Consider the following 24,376-nt stretch of genomic DNA (forward strand, 5'->3'; position numbering starts at 1 on the left):
ATCCAAATGAACTATCTCTGGCTAGTCAGCTTTGGGCTGTGTGATAAGAATAATCTTTACTAGATGGGTTAATTTTTCCTTAAAAGATTTTGAAACCATCCTCAAGTTCTATTTGGCTAAGAGAAATAGGACTTTGGTTAATAATATAGCTTTCTGGTGGCCCAAATACAAGAACATTCAATAGTTCCTTCTTTGGGCTTCTGACTGGTAGACTCTTATGGTCAATACAGAGTCAAGGAAGTGGTTCCCAACTGAATCTTTGTGGCATCCTTGCCGAATATTCTTTCCCTGGTTTTAGCTAAATAAATCTCTTTTTGTTAACTGTAAGATGATCTACAAGTATCTCATTTCTTTCTAATTTTAAATCTGAATCACTAGATTGGCCTGAATCAAGCCTTGCCAATAGGAGGTAGCATAGAACCTACAAAAGTGGCATTATTTGAGCCACTGTTGGGTAAATTCTTTGTCCACAGATCAAAGCCTAGAATAGTGGGGAAAAAATAGAGAGGAAGTAATATCCAAGTTCTTTTTGAAATGGATGCTCTGGGTTATTTGAATAGTCTTTACCTTTTGTTGAACTGCCATCAGTCTGAATTTCCATGACAGAAAGGGATGTGGTCAGTGGATCCAGCAGTGACAGAGAACTGTCATCTTGTATTGGTCCCTGAGATTCTGGAAATGTATCATAATTTGAACATAGCTTCTCAGTCTCAATTCTAACTGTCAGGGTGATGCCTTCATTTCCTAAGAGAGATAATAGAAGGGTAAATGACATAAATACACTTAACAACTCAAGTTAATGCAGGATTAATTTATAATGTAGTGTAGTCAGGAAATAAGAAATGGCTAATCCTACCGAGAGCATCTTGTTGGTTTTCTGTGACAGTGCTTGGTTGTCCTTTCTGATATTCCAGTTCTCTTTTATTTTCCTGTTAAGTGAATAATATCACAAAGAACATAAAATAATAGTAGATGGCATTTATAGAGTGCTTTGAGGTTTGCAAAGGTAATCTCATTTAATCTCACAATGACCTTGTGAAGATGGTGCTATTATTATCACTCTCATTTTACAGATGAGGAAACTGAGTCTCACTCAGGGGTCAGATAGTTAGATAAGTCTCTGAGGTGGGATTTGATCTCAGACCTTCCTGACTTCAGGAAGTATTCTGTATTCTGTACACTGTGTCACCTCTCTATCCCTCCTCATAGCCTTAAACTCTTTGCAATTCCATTATTCCCTCCACAAAAGCTAGCTGCCTTTTTTTTTTTTGCTAGGTCATGGAAGATGCCTTCAAACTTGACCCTTTAAGCTCCTCTCTGCAGTCTCTGAAGGCCTGGTCTTCACAGTCAGGGTAATGTGAAAGCTCAAGGTAAACATCCAAATAATTGGGGTAGAAGCACTATCTGGGTTGATATTAGCAAGAATTTCCCCCCCTAAATTATCTGTCTTATTGCTTAGTTTCCGGCTTTACTTTGGTAATGGAGTTCTGACTTTTCCCCTGGATTTCTCCTCTCACCCTTAAGTGATGCTGGTTTCTACTTTATTGCTAAACTCACAGGCTACTATGGATAGGAATGCTTAATTAGCAGTCAATTTGTTTGGCATTTTTAATCTTAATATCTCCTTTGACTTTCCTCACTTGGTTTGCATGTTTCTTCAGTTCTTAGACCATTAGGCATTCACAGCTGATAGAATTCTCTGACTTAAGTGTTGAAAAGTTGATCAGGAAGATTACATATTTTTATCGGCTTCTTGTTTTTCTCAGTTTTGCCTGTTAGAAATGAAGTAGATCTAAGCTAGTGGTATATCTGCTTTTGCACCCAGCAAATGTAATCTGAATCTCTCAGCTATGGATTCCTGGGTTTAAGGTACACTTTGGGTCAGCCTCCATTCAAAACCAAAGCTTATATGCCCCCACCCCTCAAAACACTACCTTGAAATATGTCAGTATTAGGCATGTAAATAGATATGAAAACCCAAAGTAATATGGAAATGTGACCTATCAATAATTCCAGGTCCCATACTTTCTCTCTTTTTTAAACCTTCCATCTTAAAATCAATGCTGGGGATTTGTTCCAAGGCAGAAGGAGCAATAAGGGCTAGGTAATGAGAATTAAGCAACTTGCCCAAGGGCACATACTAGGAAGTGTCTGAGGTCAGAATTGAACCCTGGTCCTTCCTATCTCCAGACCTTGCACTCTATCCACCATGCCACCTTGCTGCCCAACACAGATTTTTATTCCTCTGGCAGGAGTGGGAACATATGGAAAGAACATGTATAGCTCCAGCACTTCATACTCTATAGGCTATGTGTCCAGTTGGAGAATACATTTTTGTTTCCAAAGCTACCATTGCTGATGACATCTGCTGGGATGCTGTCTCTGCTGCTGGCATCATCTGCTGGGCTATTTCCTTCACTATGCTGCCATCTGCTGATCTTCTGCTTAGCTACCATTACCATTTACTGCTTTTCCATTGAATTATGGATATTAAATAGCCTCTCCTCAAAAGAGCAATGGCCAGAGCACTTTTTGTGTCTCTAGCTCATAACCTCCAGACCAATAGCAACATCAAGAAAACTGGTAAAGGCTTTTATGTCAAATCAGTCTTTTGAGTTGTTTTGTAATGCCTGAGTAAATGCCTCCAAGGTTGCCTGCTCTTTGGGTTTGGGTGAGAAAATTCCACGCATCATGCTTCTGGTTGCTGTCCCAGGGTCATGCAAATTACCTTGGATCTTCATTCATCAAGACTGGAAGGACAGAGTGGAGCTGGTGTTTTTTGCCCCATATTCCTGTTTGTGCTACCATCAATGTTCTCCTACATTAAGATGTGTGTGTGTGTGTGTGTGTGTGTGTGTGTGTGTGTGTGTGTGTGATTCTTTGTTGGAGCAGAGCCTTTAAGGCTAACAACCTCCTTACTGATATGAAATTTTATTTTCAGGTTTCTCCTTTCATTATAGATAAGGAAGATGGGATAATAGTATATGGATGACAGTGTCTACTCCCATTGGGAAGAGAAAGACTGAGTCAGTGCCAGATTCTTCTAGAAAACTGGAAAATACTGAAATCCAAGACTAGAAAACTCTTCACTTTCTCATTGTTTTTATTCAGTCATTCAGTTAGTTTGTTTGTTTTTTCCTATCCATGACTCCATGGATTATAGTTATTTATCCATGGGGTTTTCTTGGCAAGGTTACTGGAGTGTTTTGCCATTTCCTTCTTCAGTGTGATCCAGTGGATCCTTTTGTCAAGGAATCAGAGGTTAACTGCCTTGCCCAGAGTCACACAGCTAGGAATTATATGAGGTCAGATTTTCCTGACTCCAGACCCAGTGCTTAACTATAGCTTCCTCTTTAATTGCTCATAGATTCTGATAAAATTTTTATTTTAACATCTTACATCTATATAGTGCTTTATACTTCTCAAATCCCTTTTACAACCATTATCTGATTTAATCTCACAATACTGCCACCAAATAAAATTGAGATGTCCATCAGTAGGGGAATGGCAGAACAAATTGTGGTACATGTTGGTGATGGAATATTATTGTGCTATAAGAAAGGATGAACAGTGTGATTTCAGAAAAAGTTGGAAAGATTTGCATCAACTGATGCAGAGGGAAATAAGCAGAACTGGGAGAACAGCAATATGATCAGCTGTGAAAACTTGGCTCCTCTCAGCAATGCAAAGACCTGGGACAATCCTGAAAGACATGAGGGGGAATGCTATTCACCTCCAGAGGAAGAACTGTTGAGTCAGATGGATGCAGATCAAAGCATACTATCTTTCACATCAGGGTATTTACAGTTTTAACTTTGGGGTTTTGGTTTTGTATGAGTGAGTTCTTACAACAATGACCAATATGGAAGTGTGTTTTACATGATAATATATGTGTGGCCCATATCAAATTGCTTACCATCTCCAAGCCAGGGGAGGGAAAAGAGGCAAGAAGATGGTTTGGATCTTATAATTTTGGGAAATGTATGTGGAAAAGTATTACATGAAATTGGGAAAATAAAATATCTTTGAATAAAAAACATACAACTTCCAAATATGTCAGTATTCAGTATGTAAATGGTTTGAAATTTTAAATGACATAAATGTCAGTTAAAAAAAATCATTCTAAGTCCCATATTTTCTTATTGTAGCCTTTCCTAACATCTACTAGCTAGAAGTATGTCAGATGTGTTTTCTCAGGATCAGCCTAGCTCAGTTCAGAGAGGGTCTTCATCAACTAGTTGGTCATTTTTTGATGAATTCTTTGGTCATATCCTTGTAAGAAACTCTTTTACTCATTCCCCAAGTAGGAGCAATAGAAAAACATATTTCTGGATTAGCCCTCATCTTTCAGATAGAAGGTGAGAGAGAAGGAGGAATATTGAATCCTATCTTGACAAGATTTCCTAGATTTGGGGATGGCTAGGTCTTGGAATTAATTAGAACGTCCAAGTCTGAAAAGGGCAGCTAGGTGGCTCAGTGGATAGAATACCAGGATTGAAATTAGGAAGACTCATCTTTCTGAGTTCAAATACGGCCTCAGACATGTACCAGCTACGTGACCCTGGGCAAGTCATTTAGCTCTGGTGGCCTCAATTTCCTCATCTGAAAAATAAGCTGAAGAAGGATATGGCAAACCACTTCAGTATCTTTGCCAAGAAAACTCCAAATAAAGTCACCAAGAATTGGACAGAAATGAATAGCAATAACTATGTTAATAAAATTAGTGCTTCTCCTTTTATTAATTTTTCTTTGATCCCATTAAATTCGTATTATAGTATTTCCTTGAACTAGAGAGAGAGACAGAGAGACAGAGAGAGAGACAGAGAGAAAGAATGGAGAGAGATGCTCTGGTCCATGAGAGGATGTGACTAAGGGCAAAGTGGTAGTCAGCTTTCCGAGAACTCAACAGGGTTTAGCAGATGCTCCAGACTTCTAGTGTTCAATGATGTACCTGGAAACTGAGATAAGCATTTGATTGACAACTGGCTGCTGAATAAGACCCTCAGTGTCATGCTAAGAATCACATATTTTTTAGACCATCTATAAAGCATAAACTTAACTATTAATACTCTAAATGTGAGATCTGTTTTTTTAAAACTCTTACCTTCTGTCTTAGAATCAATACAATGTATTGATTACAAAGCAGAAGATCAATAAGGGATAGGCAATGGGAATTAAGTGATTTGCCCAAGGTCACACAGCTAGGAAGTGTATACGGGCAGGTTTGAACCTGGGACCTCTCATCTCTAGGTCTGGCTTTCACTGAGTCATGAGATCTGTGTTTATTAGTCAATGATTTGATACTCTACTGGGATAACTGAATTACATAAATCTTGATGATCTCTCTATAAAGGAAATCAGAAGATGGAAGAGAAAAATTTGATTGGGAAAGAAAGTTGATCTGTCATATAACAAGAGTCGGGGATAGCCAGAACTTTAAGCATCTTAAGCATCTATCACTCTGACTCAATAGGGTTAATGGGAGTTTCTTCCTTTTTCCATGGAGAGAAATTCTGTATATGCTTTGAAGAAAACTTGGACTGTGGTATACCAGAGTCCTATATCTGGCCATCCATTGCTCAAGGCTCTGTTTCTTCCATACTACCCTTTACCCCTCTTAAAATTTTATGCTAAAGCTATTGCAAACAACCCTATTTAAGCAGTCAAATACTCTGGGCCAGGGCTAATTCACTAGTGCAGTGATTCGGTCTTGGGATTAGAATAAAATAACATACCTGTGAACTATAAAATGCAATAAGCATAAAACTAATAACAGAGGATACAATTTCTAAGATGAAAAGTATAGCAATGAGGACAAAATGCCAACATCCTCTTCATCTCTGTATTCACCAGAGTGCTGGCCACACTAAATAAGAGAGGCTTTTTCCCCTTGGCATCTCTGAAAGCACTTTTCATTGTCTGGGCCTTTTATATCATCGGGTAGCAAGCAAATAAAAGTCATAATCCTGAGAATGCTCTCCATTTTCCCTTACAGGGAAACTAGCCCAGCCTCCCTAAAGAGCTCTGACTCTCGTCACAGAGTGGTATTTATTAATGTTTTCTTGGTTATCTTTTGGAGTAAGACCACTCTTCTTTCAGTTATCTTGAAAATTTATCCCTCAACTCTCTCAAAACAGTGTTGCTATAAAAAGTTTTTGTGCAAACAAAACTAATGTAGCCAAACTTTGAAGAAAAGCAGTAAATTAGGGGGAAATTGTTATAGTTCCTCCAATAGAGAATATATTTAAGATATATGGAGAATGGTATCAAATTTATCAGAATATGAACCAATCCCTAATTGACAAATGGTCAAAAGACATGTATAGACAGTTTTTTAGATGAAGAAATCAAAGCTATATATAACTATATGAAAAAATGTTCTCAATTACTATTGATTACAGAAATACAAATAAAAAAATTTGCCATGTCATCTCATACCTATCGAAATGGTGAAAATGATAAAAGGGCAAAATGACAAATGTTTGAAGAAATGTGGAAATGTGGAAAAATGGGCTGTGGTTGGTGAAACTAAACTGATCCAACCATTTTGGACAACAATTTGGAATTATGCCCTAAGTGTTATAAAACTGTGCATACCTTTTGACCCCGCAATATCAATATTACATTTATTTCCTAAGGGGATCAGGGAAAAAAGGAAAAGAACATATATGTTCTAAAATATTCATAGCAGCTTTCTTTGTGGTGGCAAAAAACTGGAAATTGAAGAGACGCCCATCAATTGCAGAATGGCTAGACAAGTTGTGGCATATGATTGTGATGGAATATTATTGTGACATAAGAAATGATGGAGAGGTTAATAAAAATAAACATGGAATTATGAAGATTGAAATGAGCAGAACCAAGAAAACATCAAATACAGCAATAGAAATATGGTTTGAAGAATGATCTGAGTATGTCTACCTCCATAAAAAAGAACTGGGAAATAGAAAGAAATAAGAAATAGTTTTATATATACATATATATCTTTTTGTCAATTGATGCCTTATCAAATGGAAGGAAGGAAAGGAAGGAATTACTTGAGTATTTAAATGTAAGATAAATAAGTAAAAAAAAACAAAAAAATCAGTGTGGCCTTCATCATGGACTTCATTTTGGGGTACTTGGTTTAGTTTAGTTAGCCTTCCCATATTTGTTTTCTTGAATGCCATTTCTATTTCTTCTTCTCTCTCTTTTTTAAAACCCTTACCTTCTTTCTGAGATTTGGATCTAGAGGTCCTCCCCTCTCCAAGCCTGGCACTCTATCACTCACTGTGATAGCTAGCTGCCCCTATTTCAACTTCTTTTGAAAGCATATCAGGGGCTGTGATGGAGAGGCTCAACTTCCATTTATAGAGAAGAGTTTGTTATAGAAACATTTGTAGATAGTTTACATTATTTATCTCCTTCTAGTGTTATCTTTAAATGCCCTTAAGAAAATCTGGCTTTGCTGGGACTCACAGGACAATTTCTATAAGCTTGGTCTTTCTCTCCACTAATTGATGAGGCAGTAGTGTTCATATTTATTCTCTATCATGCAATTTTTGCAAATGAGTTTGTGTTTTAAATGGGTGCTTCTCTTGGCCGCCATCTCTCTCTGTTTAGCCAGAAGACAAAGGATCTATTGGTAGTAGTGGTTTCTTGGCTTTTTTGGGTTTTATCTTTGTGAGAACCATTTAACTTTATTAGAAAATGGAAGCTAATTAAAAAAATTGTTTTAATTGGGGGACATTTTTGATACAGACATTAGATATTGATTTTGTATAAGATGTTGGTTTTGATAAGTTACTTTAAGGACTTAGTACAACCTCTGAACCATAAGCTTTCTGAGGACATTAAATTAAATCATGACTCTGAATTCCATTACAGCCTTGTCATGGGATTTTCTTTGGTCTCTAGGCATAGTAGTGCAGTGAAAAGAAGAATAGTTTGGAATCAAGAAAAAGTTATATTTAAACCTCACTTCTGACACTAGATGTGACCAAGAGCAAATTCCTTCATCCTCTATGAATTGCAGCTTCCTCATCTGTAAAATGGGGATAATAGTAATACCCACAATACCTACTTCATGGATTTGGTGTGAAGAGCCAATGAAATAATGTCTATAAATCTCTTTTATAGAATTTTGAAGCATACATGTATATCATATGTAGTATATAATATTTATAAATCTCTTTGATATAATCTCAAAGCACACATATATATATCACATATAAAATATGTCTATAAATTTCTTTTATATAATCTGAAAGCATTTATATAATCTTTTAGTTGTCAACTGGTTTACCTAATAATGGCAGGCATTTATTTATAGAGGGCTTCAAGGTTTAAAAAGGTTGTATATAGATTATCTTTGATCTTCACAGCAGCCCTGTGAGTGGTATTATTGTTATCCTCATTTTATAGATGGGGAAACTGAGGATAGGAGACATTAAATGACTTATCCATGGTCACAGCTATTAATTTTATTTTTCTTTGAAACCTTTGACCTTCTGCCTTAGAATTAACACTGAGTATATGCAGTAAGGACTAGGCTATTGGAGTTAAGTGACTTGCCTAGGAACATATAGCTAGGAAGAGTGTGAAGCCAGATTTGAACCCAGGATCTCCCAGTTTCCAGGCCTGGATTTCTATCCACTGAGCCACTTGGCTCCTCTGTCATTAACTATTTAATGTAAAATTTGAACTCAGGTCTTCCTGACTCCAAGTCCAGTGCTCTTACTCATTGCCCCACCTACTTATCTAAGGCTAAGGAATTCCTTGTGAGGAAAACAATAGGTACTTTGAGGGAGAAGAATTAATATTAAATATTCCTAAAAGAAAGGGCAATCTACTGAACAAAGAACTTGCCTACAGGTCGAGAGACCTGTGGATTGCTCTATCATAATTGTGTGAGAAGACCTTAATTAGACAGATAGCAATTTCTGAGTCTAAAATTTGTTTGCCATAAAATGGCTATGATGACATCCTACTGATCTGAAAAGGACAGAGAACGAGGCTTATGGTCAGGAAGACCTGGTTCTAATTTTTTCTTAGAATCTGCTGGCTATGTGACCCATTTAATCTCCATAAGCCTCAGTTTTCTCTTCTGTAAAACAGGGATAATAATATATATACTACTTACCCCAAGGGATATTGTGAGGATCAAATGTCATAATGTGTGTCAAGTGCTTCCCAAACCTTGAAGCACTAGTTATTATTATAATTACCTCAAGCATAAGGGGTTTTCAATAAATATTTGTGGAGGAATGTTATTTGCTTACAATAGACACTTAAATGTTTGTTGGAATAAACAGAGTGAATAAATGAAAACACAGAAAATTTGTACATATTAAGTACTTTCATCTATACAGACCTTATTTTGAATTCCTTGAGAATTAGCTTGCAACATTATAAATGCATGTTGATTGACTGCTTCAAATTTCATCTCTGACACTAGGTGTGACTGAGTTACCCTCTTTGAGCTATACTTTCCTCATCTATAAAATCAGGATTTTGATAAGCTGGGTATTATTATTTAGGCATTATGAATGACTATATAATATTAATATATGTGGACAGCTAGATGGAACAGTGGTTAGGATGCTGGTCCTGAAGTTAGGAAGATGTCTCCCTAGGTTCAAATCTGGCCTCCGGCACTTACTAGCTGTGTGATCCTGAACAAGTCATTTAACTCTATTTCCCTCAGTTTCCTCATCTGTAAAATGAGCTGGAGAAGGAAATGGCAAACCACTCCACTATCTTTGCCAAGAAACTCCAAATGGGGTCACAAAGAGTTGGACACAATTGAAATGACTGAACTATGATGAAAATACAAAATATTTACATATATTACATATAAGCATCTTATGTATACACATATATACAGACATCTAAGCATCTTATATCTATCTATGTATTTGAGATCTTAATTTCGCCACTGGGAGTGCCAACTGAATTACTGCAAATACCAAAGGAGAAACTGATGTGTCCTCAAGGAATGGTTTCAAGTTATAAAATTCATAGAATTTCCTTAGGCTAATGAGATCAGAGATTGGACCAGAACAAACTTCATTTTACAAAGGAGGAAACTGAGGCCAAGGGAGGATAATGAACTATTATAGCTCCACATAGGGAATAAGTGACAGGGTCAGGATTTGAACACTGGTCCTCTTCCAAAGATCACCTATTTCAACTTTACAACTGAGGGAACACCCAGGTTTGTAATGTCAGAGACATCCTCAATTCCTCATTCTCCCACACTTGATATTTCCAATCCCTTGCCAAGTCTTGCCTTTTCTATCTCCATGCAAATCTCACAACCCAGAATTTTTTTCCTTCCCTAGGCTCATACCACAATCACTCTTGTTCAGACGTTTATTGCCTCTTGCTTGAATTGCTGCTATTGCCTCCTACCTGTTCATTCCCCGATTCAAATCTTTCCTCTCTCTAATCCATTTTCTACACAGAAGTCAAAGTGATATTCCTTCCCAAAGCTCTCCTGGCTCTTCTATTGGTGAACGGGCCACTAACCCTTCAGTATGTTTGGGATGTTTCTACCCCAAGCATGTGAAGACTTCCCAAAGAAGAACAGGTGAATGAGAACAATTTGTTCCAATGGCCATGAAGATGGCTGAAGCAGGCTCTGAGGAGCACATATAAGATGCCAAGATCATCTACTGGCCATCTCCAGTCATCCTGACTTTTGCCTTGTCACTAGACTTCGATTACTCTGGAAGAGAGAGTAAAGCTGGCGACTTTGTGCCAACTTTGACTCACTTAAATCCAATTCACTCAGCCAAATAGGTAGCTCAGTGAATTCCAGGCCTAGAGACAGGAAGTCCTAGATTTAGATCTGGTCTCAGTCACATCTAAGCTGAGTGATCCTGGACAAGTCACCTAACCCCAATTGCCTGGCCCTTACTGCTCTTCTGTCTTGTAACCAATACATAATATTGATTTTAAGATGGAAGGTAAAGGTTAAAAAAGAAAAGAACATTGTGAGGATCAAGTTTGGTGATGGATGTAATTTTTAAAAATCCAATTTACTTAAAAGTCAGATGTCACTGGTCACCTTTGAAAATGAAAGACAAAGAACATTGTCTTCAGGAGAAAAAATACAGACTCCTCTGTATGACTTTTAAAGCTTTTCAGAGTCTGGCTCTAGCATACCTTCCTGGATTTATTACATATCAATCCTTTTCACACACTCTACATTCCAGGCAAACTGACATTCTTGCTTATTCCTCACACCTGACATCCCTTCTCTTATTTCTGTGCCTGTGTGCAGATGGTTCCCCATGCCTGGAATGTGTTCATTTTTTACCTCTCTTCTCTTCTTCTCTGAAACTCTAGTTTCCTTCAAAGCTCAGCTCAAGCATCACCTTCCTCATCCTCTGTGTGCTGGTGCTTAATCACCTTGCATTTGCCCTGCCTGTTGTTTCTACCTTTGTAATGTCTCTCACATAAACTCCTCTCTTGTGACGTTGCCTGGTCTAGTCCCTCACCTCCTTGTACTTGGACTCTTGTACTAGCCTGCGGGTTGGTCCTCTGGCTCAAATCTCTTATCTCCAATCCATCCTCCACTCAGTCACCACATTCGTCATCCCAAAGGGCAGGTCTGGCCATGCCACCTTCTTATTCAATAAACTCCACTGGCTCCTTGTTACTTCTAGTATCAAATAGAACCTCTTTTGTTTAATCATTAAAGTTCTGCATCACTTGGCTCCTTCCTACCTTTCTGGTCTTTTAATGCTTTCCTCCCTTCCATTTCCTAGTGACACCAGCCACTTTGCTATTCTGTGCACATATTGGTCCCTCTCTCACTTCTGCGCATATGAACTGGCTGCCCCCTGTGGCTGGAATTCTCTCATTCCTTTACTCTATCTCCTAGCTTCTTTGATTTCCTTTAGGTCCCAGCTAAAATCCCCCCTTCTACAAGAAGCCTTTCCCAATCCCCCTGAATGTTAATGCTTTCCCTGTGTTGGTTATCCCCAGTTTTTGCTGGATAGAACATGTTTGTAAGTGGTTGTTTGCCTCCTCAAGGGCAGGGACTAACTTTGTGCCTCTCTTTGGATCTTGAATGCTTAATATAGTGCCTGGCACATAGCCCAGATCACTAGTTAGCACCAACATCAAGTCATTTAAAAGGTTTGCCTCCTTGCTCATTCTGTTCCATGGAATCTGGAATGTCAGGAGTTTAGGTCTCTTTCTGGTCTTTAATAAATGCCTGTTAATCGAATCATTAATAAAGTTAAGTGAATATTAATAAAAGGAGGCAATCATATGACTTGGTAGATAGAACACGTAGTGGCCTAGAAGTCAGAAAGATCTGAATTCAAATGTAACCCCTGACACTTACTAGCTGTATGACCCTGGGAAAGTCACTTAACTCTGTTTGCTTTAACCCAGTGGAGAAAGAAATGCAAACTACTCCAGTATCTTTGCCAAGAAATTCTCAGGGACAATATGGTTCATAGGGTCACAAAGAATCAGATGTGACTGAATGATTGAACAACAATAATAATAAAGTTAAAGTTAGCGGTAGAGACAAAACTAGAAGCTTCATTGTCTGATTCAGTCTAGTGCTTTCTCTACTATATCTCCACTATGTTAGTAGTAATAAACATTTCAACTTTGAATGTTTTCTGAAATGTAGTTATAATTCAAAACTCTACTAAGAAGAAAATTGTCACAATCCTTTGTTGTTATCATTTCTCATTATTTGTGACCCATTTGGGGATTTCTTAGTAAAGATGTTGGAGTGGTTTGCCATTTCCTTCTCTGATTCAATTTACAGATAAGGAAACTGGGGCAGACAGGGTTAAATGACTTGCCCAGGGTCACACAGCTAGTAAATGTCTGAGACTGGATTTGAACTCAAGAAGAGTCTTTCTGACTCCAGCATTCTATCTACTGTGCCATCTAGCTGGCCTATCCTTCTTTTTACTTGGAGTAAAACTAGGGTCAAAGTAGTAAAAATCCCAAGTGTTGCTTATTATTGATTATACTCACATATGGTATTTACAGAATCATTCCAGGCCATACAGGACTTTAGGGCAGTTCAGAAGGAGTAAACCAGAAGAATTAGATAGGATGACTGTATAGAACAATGAACCAAACCCCATCAGAGGTTCTTTTAGGTTGGATCATTGGCTTATACCATCATCAAGTCACTTAAAAGGTTTGTGTCTTTGCTCATTCTGTTTCATAGAATTTGGAATGTCAGGAGTGTAAATGTCTCTCCTAAGATCTCTTCTGGCTCTCAACCTATGATCTTGAGAGAAATGATGGAGTGGTAGATTTTTACCTGGTCTAACCATTATTTTGGTTATTGCCAGTGCTGGGCCTAGAGACTGGGTCCTCTGATTCCTACATTAATTTCTGTGTGACGTAGAGTCTTGAACTTGAATTCAACAGGACTTGAGTTAAAATCATGCCTCAGTGGGACCTGTGTGATCATGAGCAAATCAATCTCTCCAATCCTCTGGTTTCTCGCCTTATCTGTAAAATGGGACTAATAATACCTATTCAAAAAAATTTTTTTTAAAAAGTAATACCTAATCTCCTTAAAGGTTTGTTGTGAGGTCCAAGTGAGATAATGTAAAGAAAGTAATGTGTAGATGCCTATTATTCTCAAGGAATTTTTCACTGGATAATTTTTACTTAGGGGTAACCTCCTTTGGCTGCACATTGTTTTAAACTGTGGCCCCTGGCTCTGACTAGGGACTCTTGACAAAAAGCAAAGAGTAGATAGGAGTACCCATTGATGTTAGCTCACAGTGGGAAGAAAATGCTGGAGGAGGACTAGCCCCACTTTCCAATAAAGCACATATTTGGCAACCAAGTACCTCCAAAGGGAAGAAGATGAACATAATAGATAAAAAAAAATCTATTTAGATTAGCTTCTTAACATATTCAATAACAATGGCCAATAGTTAATTCAGAGTAGATAGGTGGGTATAGTGGACCCAGTAGTAGAGTCAGAAAGACCTAAATTTGAATCTTGCCTTAGGAACTTCTCAGCTGTGCAATCCAGGGCAAATTATTTAACCTTTGCCTGCCTTAATTTCTTAAACTGTAAAATGGTAATAATAGCATCTATCTCATAGGGTAGTTGGGAAAATCAAATGAGATATATATATATATACAAAACCCTTTGCAAACCTTCAAGCTAATTATTCATATGATTATTATTTAGAGTCCCATTATTTTGTTATCTTTGCCCTCTGCCCTTTCCTGCATCAGGAAAACTATCAATTTCAAGAGAGAGCAGCAAAATAATAAGAATTATTTTAGCTATTGTTAAGATCTACGACTGCCCCCTTCTTAGGAGGTGGTTTATGATGTTCCACTTCCTCATCCTCTACCAGACAAATCCAGACACTTCCTTGATCTGTACCCAACAGGTGATGCTGATTACCAACCTAATTCATCCTTTCTTGATGTGCTCTAAACTGCCTGTTTTTGTGTGTGTTCTTTCTGATAAAACAGGAGATCTGAAGGCTTCTGAAGCTGTTTTGATTCAGTACAGGAGTGTAGTAACTGAAATTCCTGTATGTGTGGATATAAAACCCCTAGTATTCTCAGTGTGAGATCACCTTCAGTAACGGCATAATGTCAATGTACTGTTCACTCATGTAAAATTCTTTCCTGTTTGAACATACCAGCTCTTTATTTATAAAACTTTGAGACTCTCCTGTCTTCAGCACAGCTGCTTCCAAGGACTGAGGGGCTCCCTGGGAAGAGAAACAGAGCGCCTGACTTTCAGAGAAATGATATACAGCAGGACAAGAACTAGTCTACATCCCCAAATATTTATAGAAAGCAATTTTCATCATTGAAATGCAAATGGTAGTGCACATTTTAACCACTGAAAGCATGTAAAAACCCAAAGATGAAACGGAAAAAGTCAAACTTGGCTATATTGCGATCCATGAGGGTTGGGATGATGGAGGGAGGAAAGGGGAAAGGGAAAGGAGAACAGGGATTGGGGGGAGGGAGGCAACCTATAGGATCATTTTATGGGTTAAGGCTTTCTAAGAAGTTCTTCTTGCTACTTGAGTAGCCATCTGATACAATCACTGACTTCTGCTCCATAGCAAAAAGGGTCATTTAAAGGTTTCAGTTGGTCTATAATGACCAATCTTGGTCACAGAGAACAGATGATGAAGAATACCTCACCCTTTCTAGGTAGAGAGCTGAGGAATTGTGGGTGCAAAGTGTTATTAACTCTGCCAGAAACAGTTTCCTTGTTGGTTAGTTTTGCTTAACAGTCTGGTCTGTTTTTGTTACAAGGGTTACAATGAATTACTCCTCATTGTGTCAGATTGGGGAAGTATAACTACATCTGACTATGTTTTAAAAACAAATGCCATCAATGAAACATTGAAAAAATTAGCTTGTTGCCAGGGCAGGGATAGGCTAGTGGGGGAACCCTATGAGAAGATCCATTCTAATTACATATCACTTTGTACTTAATCATCTCTAGTGGATTCCTAGTGGAAAGAATATTGAATTTAACCTAGGAGAAGCCCTGGCTTCTAATCTCAACATTTGCTAGTTGTATGATCATGGACAAATCATTTAATTTCTCTGAACTTCAATTCCTTCATCTGTAAAATGGTGATACTCTTATCTACTTGATTCTTGGGGTTGTTGTAAGGATCAGATAATGTATCTATATAAAATCCATTTATTATTATTGTTATTCAAACATCTTAGGAATGTTATCTCATTTTATGGAGGGCCAAAGTGGCCCTGGAAACTCATCATAAGTCCTGAATTGAGTTATGTTTTAAGCCAGGTAGACTATATCTCATATCTAAGGTCATGACGCTTTCCATTTCCACCATTCTGAAAATGGCATAACTTTTCAAAGGCTCATAGTTTAGAGTTGGCAGGCTCCTTAGAGATCACTATATACAACCCCTTTATTTTATGCATAAGGAAACTGAGGTCATGGAAATGAAGGGACTTGCCTAATGTCATATAGGTAGTAAGTGGGAAATCTTGGATTTGAATCCAGGTCTTCTGACTCCAAATCCTTTGTCTATTGTATCATACTGCCTTCAGGTTACATATGTGCGATATACAATTGTATCCTGGTATAAAATCCATACATAATGGTAAACCTCAGGTGGGCTTGTCTGGGAAGGGTGGAAAGGGAAGAAGCAGAGATTTATGGGAAATCTGCACTAACAACCAGAGCCAGGCTTACCAGCTGCATTGTTCTCTTAATTCAATAGGGAAAAGTTCATTTTTCTGGCCAATTTGTCAACTTCTTAGGTCATTGCAGGGGCCATAAACATTCAAACACTCTGAGATCATAGTGGGTGTGTATACGATAATTCCTATACTTTCTAAGAGACTATCTTTCAGATGTCTCCCCATCCAGTCATAAATTCTTTCTCTCCCCCTCCTTAACCCATGACATTTTGTGTGGTTTTTACGAATTAATGATGAATTAGCAATTGCTAAGGCTCCACAAACCACTTTCCATTCAATGAATGCCCACACCCATTTGTTTTGAAATGTTGCTGGAGATGGAAAGTTTTCTGGGCAGATTCTATCCAAATTCTTGTCATCTCTACCATATATTGGATTAGGTTCTCAGTTTGAGATGAGCTCCTCCCCTTTGGAAGAGTAGAATGGGTCCAAATTGGAATTAGACAAAAGATTCTACCCCGCTGAGCATCATGCATGAATCATAAGATAGAATGTTTTAAGTCAGATATTCAGAATGGGAAGAAATTTTCCTCCTTCTCTTGAAGGTAGCAGTAATAAGATAGGCTGGAGGATAAGGAAGGGATGTTATGAATAGCTTTCATGAGTGGAACTATCCTTTAGTCTTTCCTCTGGGCTAGAATAGCAGGGGCTGGGGAAAATGTGGCAAAAATCTCCCTTAGATTTCTAGACCCATAAATCCTTTCATAAGTCAAAATTCCTAGCCATTTAGTGGTTTTCTTTAATATTTAATGTCCATTAAATGTTCTATTGATGCTTTTTCAAACTTCTTTAAAAAGATAACCACTCTCTTACCTTACATTTTAGAATCAAAATTGTGTATTGAATCCAAGGCAGAAGAGTGATAAGGGCTAGGCAATGGGGGTTAAGTGACTTGCCCAGGGTCATACAGCTAGGAATTGTCTGAGATCAGATTTGAACCCAGGATCTCCCATCTCTGGGCCTGGTTCCAAGCCACCTAGCTGCCCCTAAGAACTCCTTTTAATGACATTAAATAGAAGTTATGAATATGGGAATAGGAGAATACTAGCTTGTCATAGTAGAGGAGACAGAGTTGGTCTTAGCCAGGAAGACCTGGATTCAAGTTGTGCCTCTCATACATCCTGGCCATATAAACCTGGGCAAGTCAGTTAGCCTCTCAATTTCTAAGCCAATGCTATAAGACTATAAGGTGTCTTTGGTAGAAGGAGTTTCCTTATTGGCTATTAGCTAACCTAATGAAATCACAGATATGAACCAAAAAACCCTCTACATATTGATGATACTTTTTCATATAGAATTTGTATGACCAATGGAATATTACAACTGATGATGCTCAATTGCCCTAAAAGGCAAAAATGATGATTAAATGTGTGTATATGTGTGTGAGATGGTAGGATGTGGCAATGGTATATAGAAAAGGAGGAAAATTTGGGCAATTAGGGATCCTTTTAAAAAGAGAGACAGATAAAATAGAAACCTGAAAGAAATGCCACAATTTTAATTTTTAAAAGTAGCATAATTATAACAGTTTACATTCTATAATACTTTAAGGTTGGCAAAGTGCTTTCCTCACAAGGATTGTGTGAGGTAGCAAGTACAGGTTTTAATAGCCCCATTTTCCAAATGAAGAAACCAAGGCTTTGAGAAATTAGATGACTTGTCCAAGGTCACACAACTTTTGAGTATCTCAGGTAAAATTTAAAGCCATGTCTCTAGACTCTAAGTTCAGTGGTCTATCTGTTCACGATATACCATGTACTTTTATGTAAAAATCATGAAATGGTATTTTCTATGATAGTGTAGCTGGTACAAAATAATTCTCCAAAGTCTGACATCTTTCCAGAAATGGAGTCTGAGGAAAGTGAGCTCAAGCTTACTGAGTTGCTAGAGAAAACTCACAATTTCTGGCTGTTAAAAGTCCTTTACTTCTCTTTGTAATGTACTCAGGAATTCTATCCCCACCCACCACATCTGTTGTAGCTTCTCTGCTGGGCTTCTTGTAGTCTTCAAGCTATCTTCCCTCCGTATGCCCTTGGTTCACAATACTTCATCAGCTATTCCTGTGATATTACCAGGACTAGGATGCTAATGAGAAGATCAAAATTCTTTTAACCCTCAAAAGGCCACAAAGTCCTTCCCTTCTAAATGAGAGGGAGGATGCCAAGGCCAAAGCCAAGGATCTTCTCCTACCTCTTGCCTGCCATTTTTCCAAAAGCTATATAAAGATTCCTTCTTAGGGACGTGCCCAGATCCTTAAATGCTTGATTTCAAACCACTTCATTGGTATTTTGCAAGCCTAACAAAGTATGGCCTAGTCTCTTAACCAATACAAACAGACTTCCTTTCACATCTAGTTGAAATGTCATTGATCAACTGACTCAACAGAGGTGTTTAGGCCTTGTTCACATCTCTGATTGATTGATTCAATCAAGATGTATTTTGACCTGAGAAAAATATCAGAGCTAAGTTAGTTGGTATGATTTGTTGAATGAATTACAAAAGGATTATGTAAATGATAGAAGGATGAGTGTTTAGTAGTCACCTGTAAATGGTTATTTTCCATATATGTATATGTTGTCCATCTTTTAGCTCTTTTCTTTATCTTCTCCTATAAAACACATGTATATTTCTCCGTTTAAGAAAACAACAAATCAATACAACCACGAGTAAATTTATCAAAGCATATTTAAATAGCACATGGAAAAATATTGCTGACAATTAAAAAGAGATTTCTCCTAATTAAAATGAGGACTAATCTTATATCTAATGGGATGTATTAGGACTTGCATACCAGGGAAGATTACAGATCATATATTTTAGAGAAAGAAGGGGCTTTGAGGCTTGTCTTGCTTTAAACAATTTTGTTAAAAGCTAGTATAAACGCTACATAAACTTTTAGAGGAATCTTGTTAAATTTAATAAATCCCATCCTTATTTATCCCTTTCTAATTTTTACCTAGTTAATTATCTCCCTGTTCTAACTCATATATTTTTGGAGGTAATATGAAGAGGTATATACATTTTGTACTGGGAAACCTCCCTATCTACCTTCTCATTTTTACAAATTGGAATGTCACTAAGACCAGCAATTCTCAAAGTGTGCTCTATGTACTTCTCAGTGTCAGAGTCCCTTTCCAGAGGGTTCATGATGTTAAAACTATTTTAATAAAAATATAAAAATTTTTTCCAGTATGGTATATGTTGTCATTCAGTTGAGTTTAACTCTTTGTGACTCCTGTCTATGGAGTCTTCTTGGCAAAGACACCGGAGTGATTTGCCATTTCCTTATTCAGTTTTATGCAGGTAGAGGTTTAGTGGCATGCCCACCAGTAAGTGTCTAAGGTCAGATTTGAACTCTAATCTTTATGACTCCAGGCCCCATGCTCTATCCACTGTGCCATCTAGCTGACTGATGTGGTTTATATTGGTAGCTTAAATTGACATAAAAAATCTCTTTGGGGGTTCTCCAATAATTTTTCAGAGTATAAAAGAGTCCTGAGATCCTCGAAGTTTGAAGACCTCTGTACCAGAATTATCTCTAGAAACAAACCCTGGAGCTTCTTAACTTCAAGAAAGAAATGAATCCACATTCAGAGGAAGAACTGTGGGAATAGAAACACAGAAAAAAACCAATTGCCTGATCACATGGGTGGATGGGGATTTGATTGGGGATCACCCTAGTGCAAATATAATATGGAAATAGGTCTTTATCAGTGACACGGGTAAAACCCAGTGAAGTTATATGTCAGCTATGGGAGGGGAAATGGAGGGAGGGGAGGGACAGAACACGAATCTTGTAACCAAGGGAAAATATTCTAAATGAACTAATTAAATAAAAATTTCCAAAAACCTAAAGAAAGAAAGAAAGAAGTGAAGTTCTATGCCTACGTAATGAAAGCCTCCCTCTGCCCATTTTGTCCCACAGGACCAAAAATTAGCATCTGGATGGTGAAGTGAACTGGCAGGCTTCCATTATGAGTTCTCTGAGACTCCTAACTGGGGTTCCCTATCTTCATGCCTAATGCGTCAAGGCGGGGGGGGGGCTCTTGTCAACTAATTAAAGAAGTCATTAACATTTGTTGTCTGAAACGCTCCCACTCATCTCTCTCTGATATTATGCTGTCAAAAGTCTGAGGCCCTATGGGTAAGCTCGGTATACCTGGTGCTCATGGGAGGAACTACAGGGAAGTCTGGGTGCCCCCAGTCTGAGAGGTGCTGGCAGTCTACTCCACCATTCTGTCTAACATTTGCTCTGCGACACTGAGCTGCTCCTACTTTGTCTAATCTTCATCCATAGAGCAAATTCACAGGTGACACTGAAAAATTCTCCCTCATCCAGGATACCTACTCCCTGTCCCCACTTCAAATTTGGGGAGGGGAGTAAGTAAGTGGGGGATAAGGACCTCTTCCCATCTTTTCATTTTGATTGGGATGTGTAAAAAATAGACTCGAATACAGGACTACAATCCCCACAAGCCTTTGCTCCACTTCCCCAAAATGCTTTGTAATCTCACGGGAATTCTGAGGTGGGCTGAGATCGAGGAAGGATTTAAGCTGGTGGCAAAGGTTTTGGGGCTCTTTTTTGGACTTCCATTTTGGAGCAGAGGCGTCTCTTTCATGATATGAGGTTATTTTGCCTAGGCCTCTGGCCTAGGCACATGTTTCTTACTTGTATATTCTTTAATCCTTTAACCTTTAATAAAACTCTAAAAAATATAATACTCCTTGCAGAGAGAAACTAATTTCTACCTGCCTCAGTCTCCCCATATTCCCTAATGGGCTGTTTAAAAGGACACCTTTTGACTCTTCTGGTAATTTCATTGATTTTACCTGCCTGTCAGGGAGCATATTCAGCCCAAAGATTCAACTTTAACTTTGAAGGGGCAAATGGGTAGCTCAACAAACTGGGAGCCAGACCTGAGGACAGCTTAGCCCTTACTACTCTGCCTTCGGACAATAGACATTTAAATGGATAAACACACCTAAGGAACTTTAAAGACTAAAGGCTATATTCTAAGGCATTTCAGACTCCAGTGGTTTATAAAAATCTCTGTATTCTATTGCATTTTTTGTTTAAGGTTTAACTTTGTGATTTTAAGTTCATATATTACTGGATTCAATATTATTCTGCTTGAACTTAAGGTTGATTGAATTTATTTTGAATGTACTGAGTTTTGAAATTCTGTTGTTTTTCCTCTATAACTGTGTTGAAAAAATATTAGTGATTAAGCCCATATATGAAAAAACAGCTTTTTTTCTATTTTGCCGAGGATAGATGGACTTCAGAACTGGTTATAATTGTATTAACAACCTTGGAAAAATTTAATGTGCTAAATTCCTCAAATGATTTGATTTTAAGGGTTTTTTAAATATGATTTTTGGAACTTTTTAAAAACAATCTCTGGTTATTTTTGCCTGCCCCTACCACGAGGTAAGGCCTAGTAGCTGAAGTGAAATACATTTTATAACCCCCAACCTTCCCGCATTTCTAAATATGTGAATGGAAGTTGGGGCAGTTAATCTCAGGGCATTTGTATCCCTAAAAGCCTCCAAGAAAAGGAGCACCCCTTTATTTATACTCTTCAGCTCACTACTTTACTTGTACCAGAATGATATCTAGATTTCTTGATTATGTTCTTAACCCAAGATGAGTTTTACTTTGTTTAAAAAAATGTTTAAATACCAAGGTTGAAAGATTGTATGTGTAAACCTCAAAATTTCTTAGACTTATAAATGTTGGAAATTTCACCATTGGGAAATTTCATACTTGAAAAATTTCCTATTGATAGTGGGTCTTGGCTATTGGAATGTGAACCCCATTGGCATGGGAGTTTCCTCCTCCTCCCTTCTTAAGATTACTTTAGACAGAAACCTTTTGCTGAACAATGGAAAGGACTTTGACCTATGCTTAAGCATAGAACAGGAATTTCTTTGAGTCATGATTGATTTTAGAATTGATACAATGGAGATACTTGGAATCAATCTCCACCCTACTCAGTCCTAACAGGATTGAGGAAGGGCTGCAGCATAGATCAAAATTTAATTATTCCAATCTCTACCCTACTCAGGTTAACAGGATTTAGGAAGGGCTGTAGCAAAGGATCAAAGATTTAATTATTTGAAAATATGACCTTCAACAGACATGTGCAAAGCCAGAGACCTCTGGGCGGTCATGGGTTAAGCTAGAGCCTCCATTGGCACAGGGAAATTGATGGACAGTGATTGGTAGATGTGAGAACTGAGGGGAGGGAACTTGGATGGTTTCCTTAAAGATAGAGGGTGGTGGTTGAGGAGGTTGTCTGAGTGGTTGGAGTGTGCTCTGAGAAGCTTGCTCTGAAGGAAGCTGAAGGTGGGGGCCTCTGAGACTGTTTCTCCATTTTGGTCACGTGAGTAATAGGGACTGATCTCTTTTCTTTGCCCCAGCTATCTAAGGGCTTGGGCCTTTTGGCCCAGCCTAAACAGAAGGGGTATTTAAGCCCTATTACCTTCTCTCTCTTTTCTCTCTCTCTATCTCTAATTCCTTTCTTCCTCCTATTGTAATTAAACTCCATAAAAGATTGACTTCTGACTTGAGTTTTCATTTAGGAATTACATAGCTGAATTCCTTGGCGACCTTAAATTAATATATATCAGTCTTTTAAAGTGATTTCCTTGTCACATATGTTTGTAAAAATTGTGACAAATGTCCATCAATTCATAGGTTTTAAAAATGTCATACAGCAACTTATGTGAAATATGAAAGTGTGTTTGCTATTGTAATTAATTGGGCTATTGAGAATTTTGGGGATTTTGGTAACTACATATTTGTACTACTGTATTTTTAAAGATGAAAAATTGTTAACCTTGTTCAATTCATTTGCCTTCTACTCACAGTGGTCATGGCCAGATATTAAGAGGAAATGGATCTCATTTTTGGTGAGAAAGCCTTGCATTTTATATTTTCTTAGCTGACACAGTGTCAATGATTATAAGCTATATTTTTGAATTTTTAAAGCTCTTTTATTATTATATTTTTCTTGCATGTGCAATATACTTTTTCAGTTTTTTTTATTATTTTTCTCTCCTTTTTATATTTGAAGCACATGTCACCAGCATTAAGATTTTCTTTAACTTTTTGACTTTTCAGTGCTACAAGTTTGAAATACATTTGCTAATGCATGCCCTAAAAAGCTTGTGACTATAAAAATGATGCCACTAATTATTTAAAAGTTATGGGACTTTGCTTAATGATTCTGTCTGATTCCAGGACAAGATATACACAAAAGAGCCACTGCATAGTGCCAATAGAGCATAAGGTCAAAGAGACCAACCAATCCTGGTGATTTTGATGTCACTTTGAGTCTAGACAAAGAGGACTTGAACGTGTTTGGGGTTCGAGGTTGTGGCTGTTTAACATGTGTTAAAAGCAGGTCTTCCTTATTCCACATTCTACCAAGTACCTCAAACTTGGCTCCTTAAAACTTGGCTCCTATAATCTGGTCCCTTTCTTTTCTGCCTCTCATAGTGTGGTACCTTTCTGTAGTCCTGGCTACTGCCTGGAGAAATGCATCATTGCTTAGATCATTTTAATTGGGCCCTGATTCAAGGACCTGTTATAGATTTATTTTTCTTTTACTTGGAATTTTTACACATAAGACTTTGATAGTCTATATTTTCATCCAGAAATTTTTCTTTTCTTTTTGATTTTTCTGATGTCTTTTTAATATCTCTTGCCAATTGATTCATATACCTCATACCTCAGCCATGCATCCCTAAGTGATCCTTTTTTTTTTAATCACCCTCTTAAGGGGGGGGCGGGGGGAATGTAAAAAAATATCATTATTTAAATTGCAAACTTTAAATTCCTTTTGAGAAGAATTTTAGGTAAAGAAGATGCTACCTCTCTGAATCCAGAACTGAACTGTTGGAGAAGCCACCATGAAGAAGCCTCCAGACCACAAGTTGCACAAAATTGAACTTTGGTTGTGATCGATTGAACATTTATTTGTATCTGTACTTTCATGCCAAAGGGGACTTGCCCTAAACTGGCTTTTTGTCAATGCTTTCAGCAATTATTGGATTTGTTTGCTTTTTTCTCTTATCATCAAATTATTGTAATCTTTAAATTGATTATATTTTCATGATCCTTTGGAAAAAAAATAATTTTTTTGCAAACGATCAAACGGAGGAATGT

The 24,376-nt window shown here is 37.6% G+C and overlaps 1 protein-coding gene across 5 annotated transcripts in view; it reads right to left on the reverse strand.

Annotated features, from left to right (window-relative positions):
• Nucleotides 1–24,376, reverse strand: part of KIAA2012 (KIAA2012 ortholog) — a 150,493-nt gene that overhangs the window by 41,136 nt on the left and 84,981 nt on the right. For 3 of the 5 annotated variants that reach the window (XM_056808245.1, XM_056808244.1, XM_056808242.1), the window contains 4 exons: nucleotides 18,746–18,811; nucleotides 14,643–14,714; nucleotides 857–929; nucleotides 567–744 (listed from right to left, as the gene is read on the reverse strand). In XM_056808245.1, coding sequence (XP_056664223.1) covers nucleotides 567–744; nucleotides 857–929; nucleotides 14,643–14,714; nucleotides 18,746–18,811 — 389 coding nt within the window. The remainder of the gene's footprint in view (nucleotides 1–566; nucleotides 745–856; nucleotides 930–14,642; nucleotides 14,715–18,745; nucleotides 18,812–24,376) is intronic. The other 2 variants (XM_016425183.2, XM_056808243.1) reach the window with 2 other exon arrangements.

Source organism: Monodelphis domestica, chromosome 8, assembly GCF_027887165.1.
Source record: "Monodelphis domestica isolate mMonDom1 chromosome 8, mMonDom1.pri, whole genome shotgun sequence".
Taxonomy (NCBI): Eukaryota; Metazoa; Chordata; class Mammalia; order Didelphimorphia; family Didelphidae; genus Monodelphis; species Monodelphis domestica.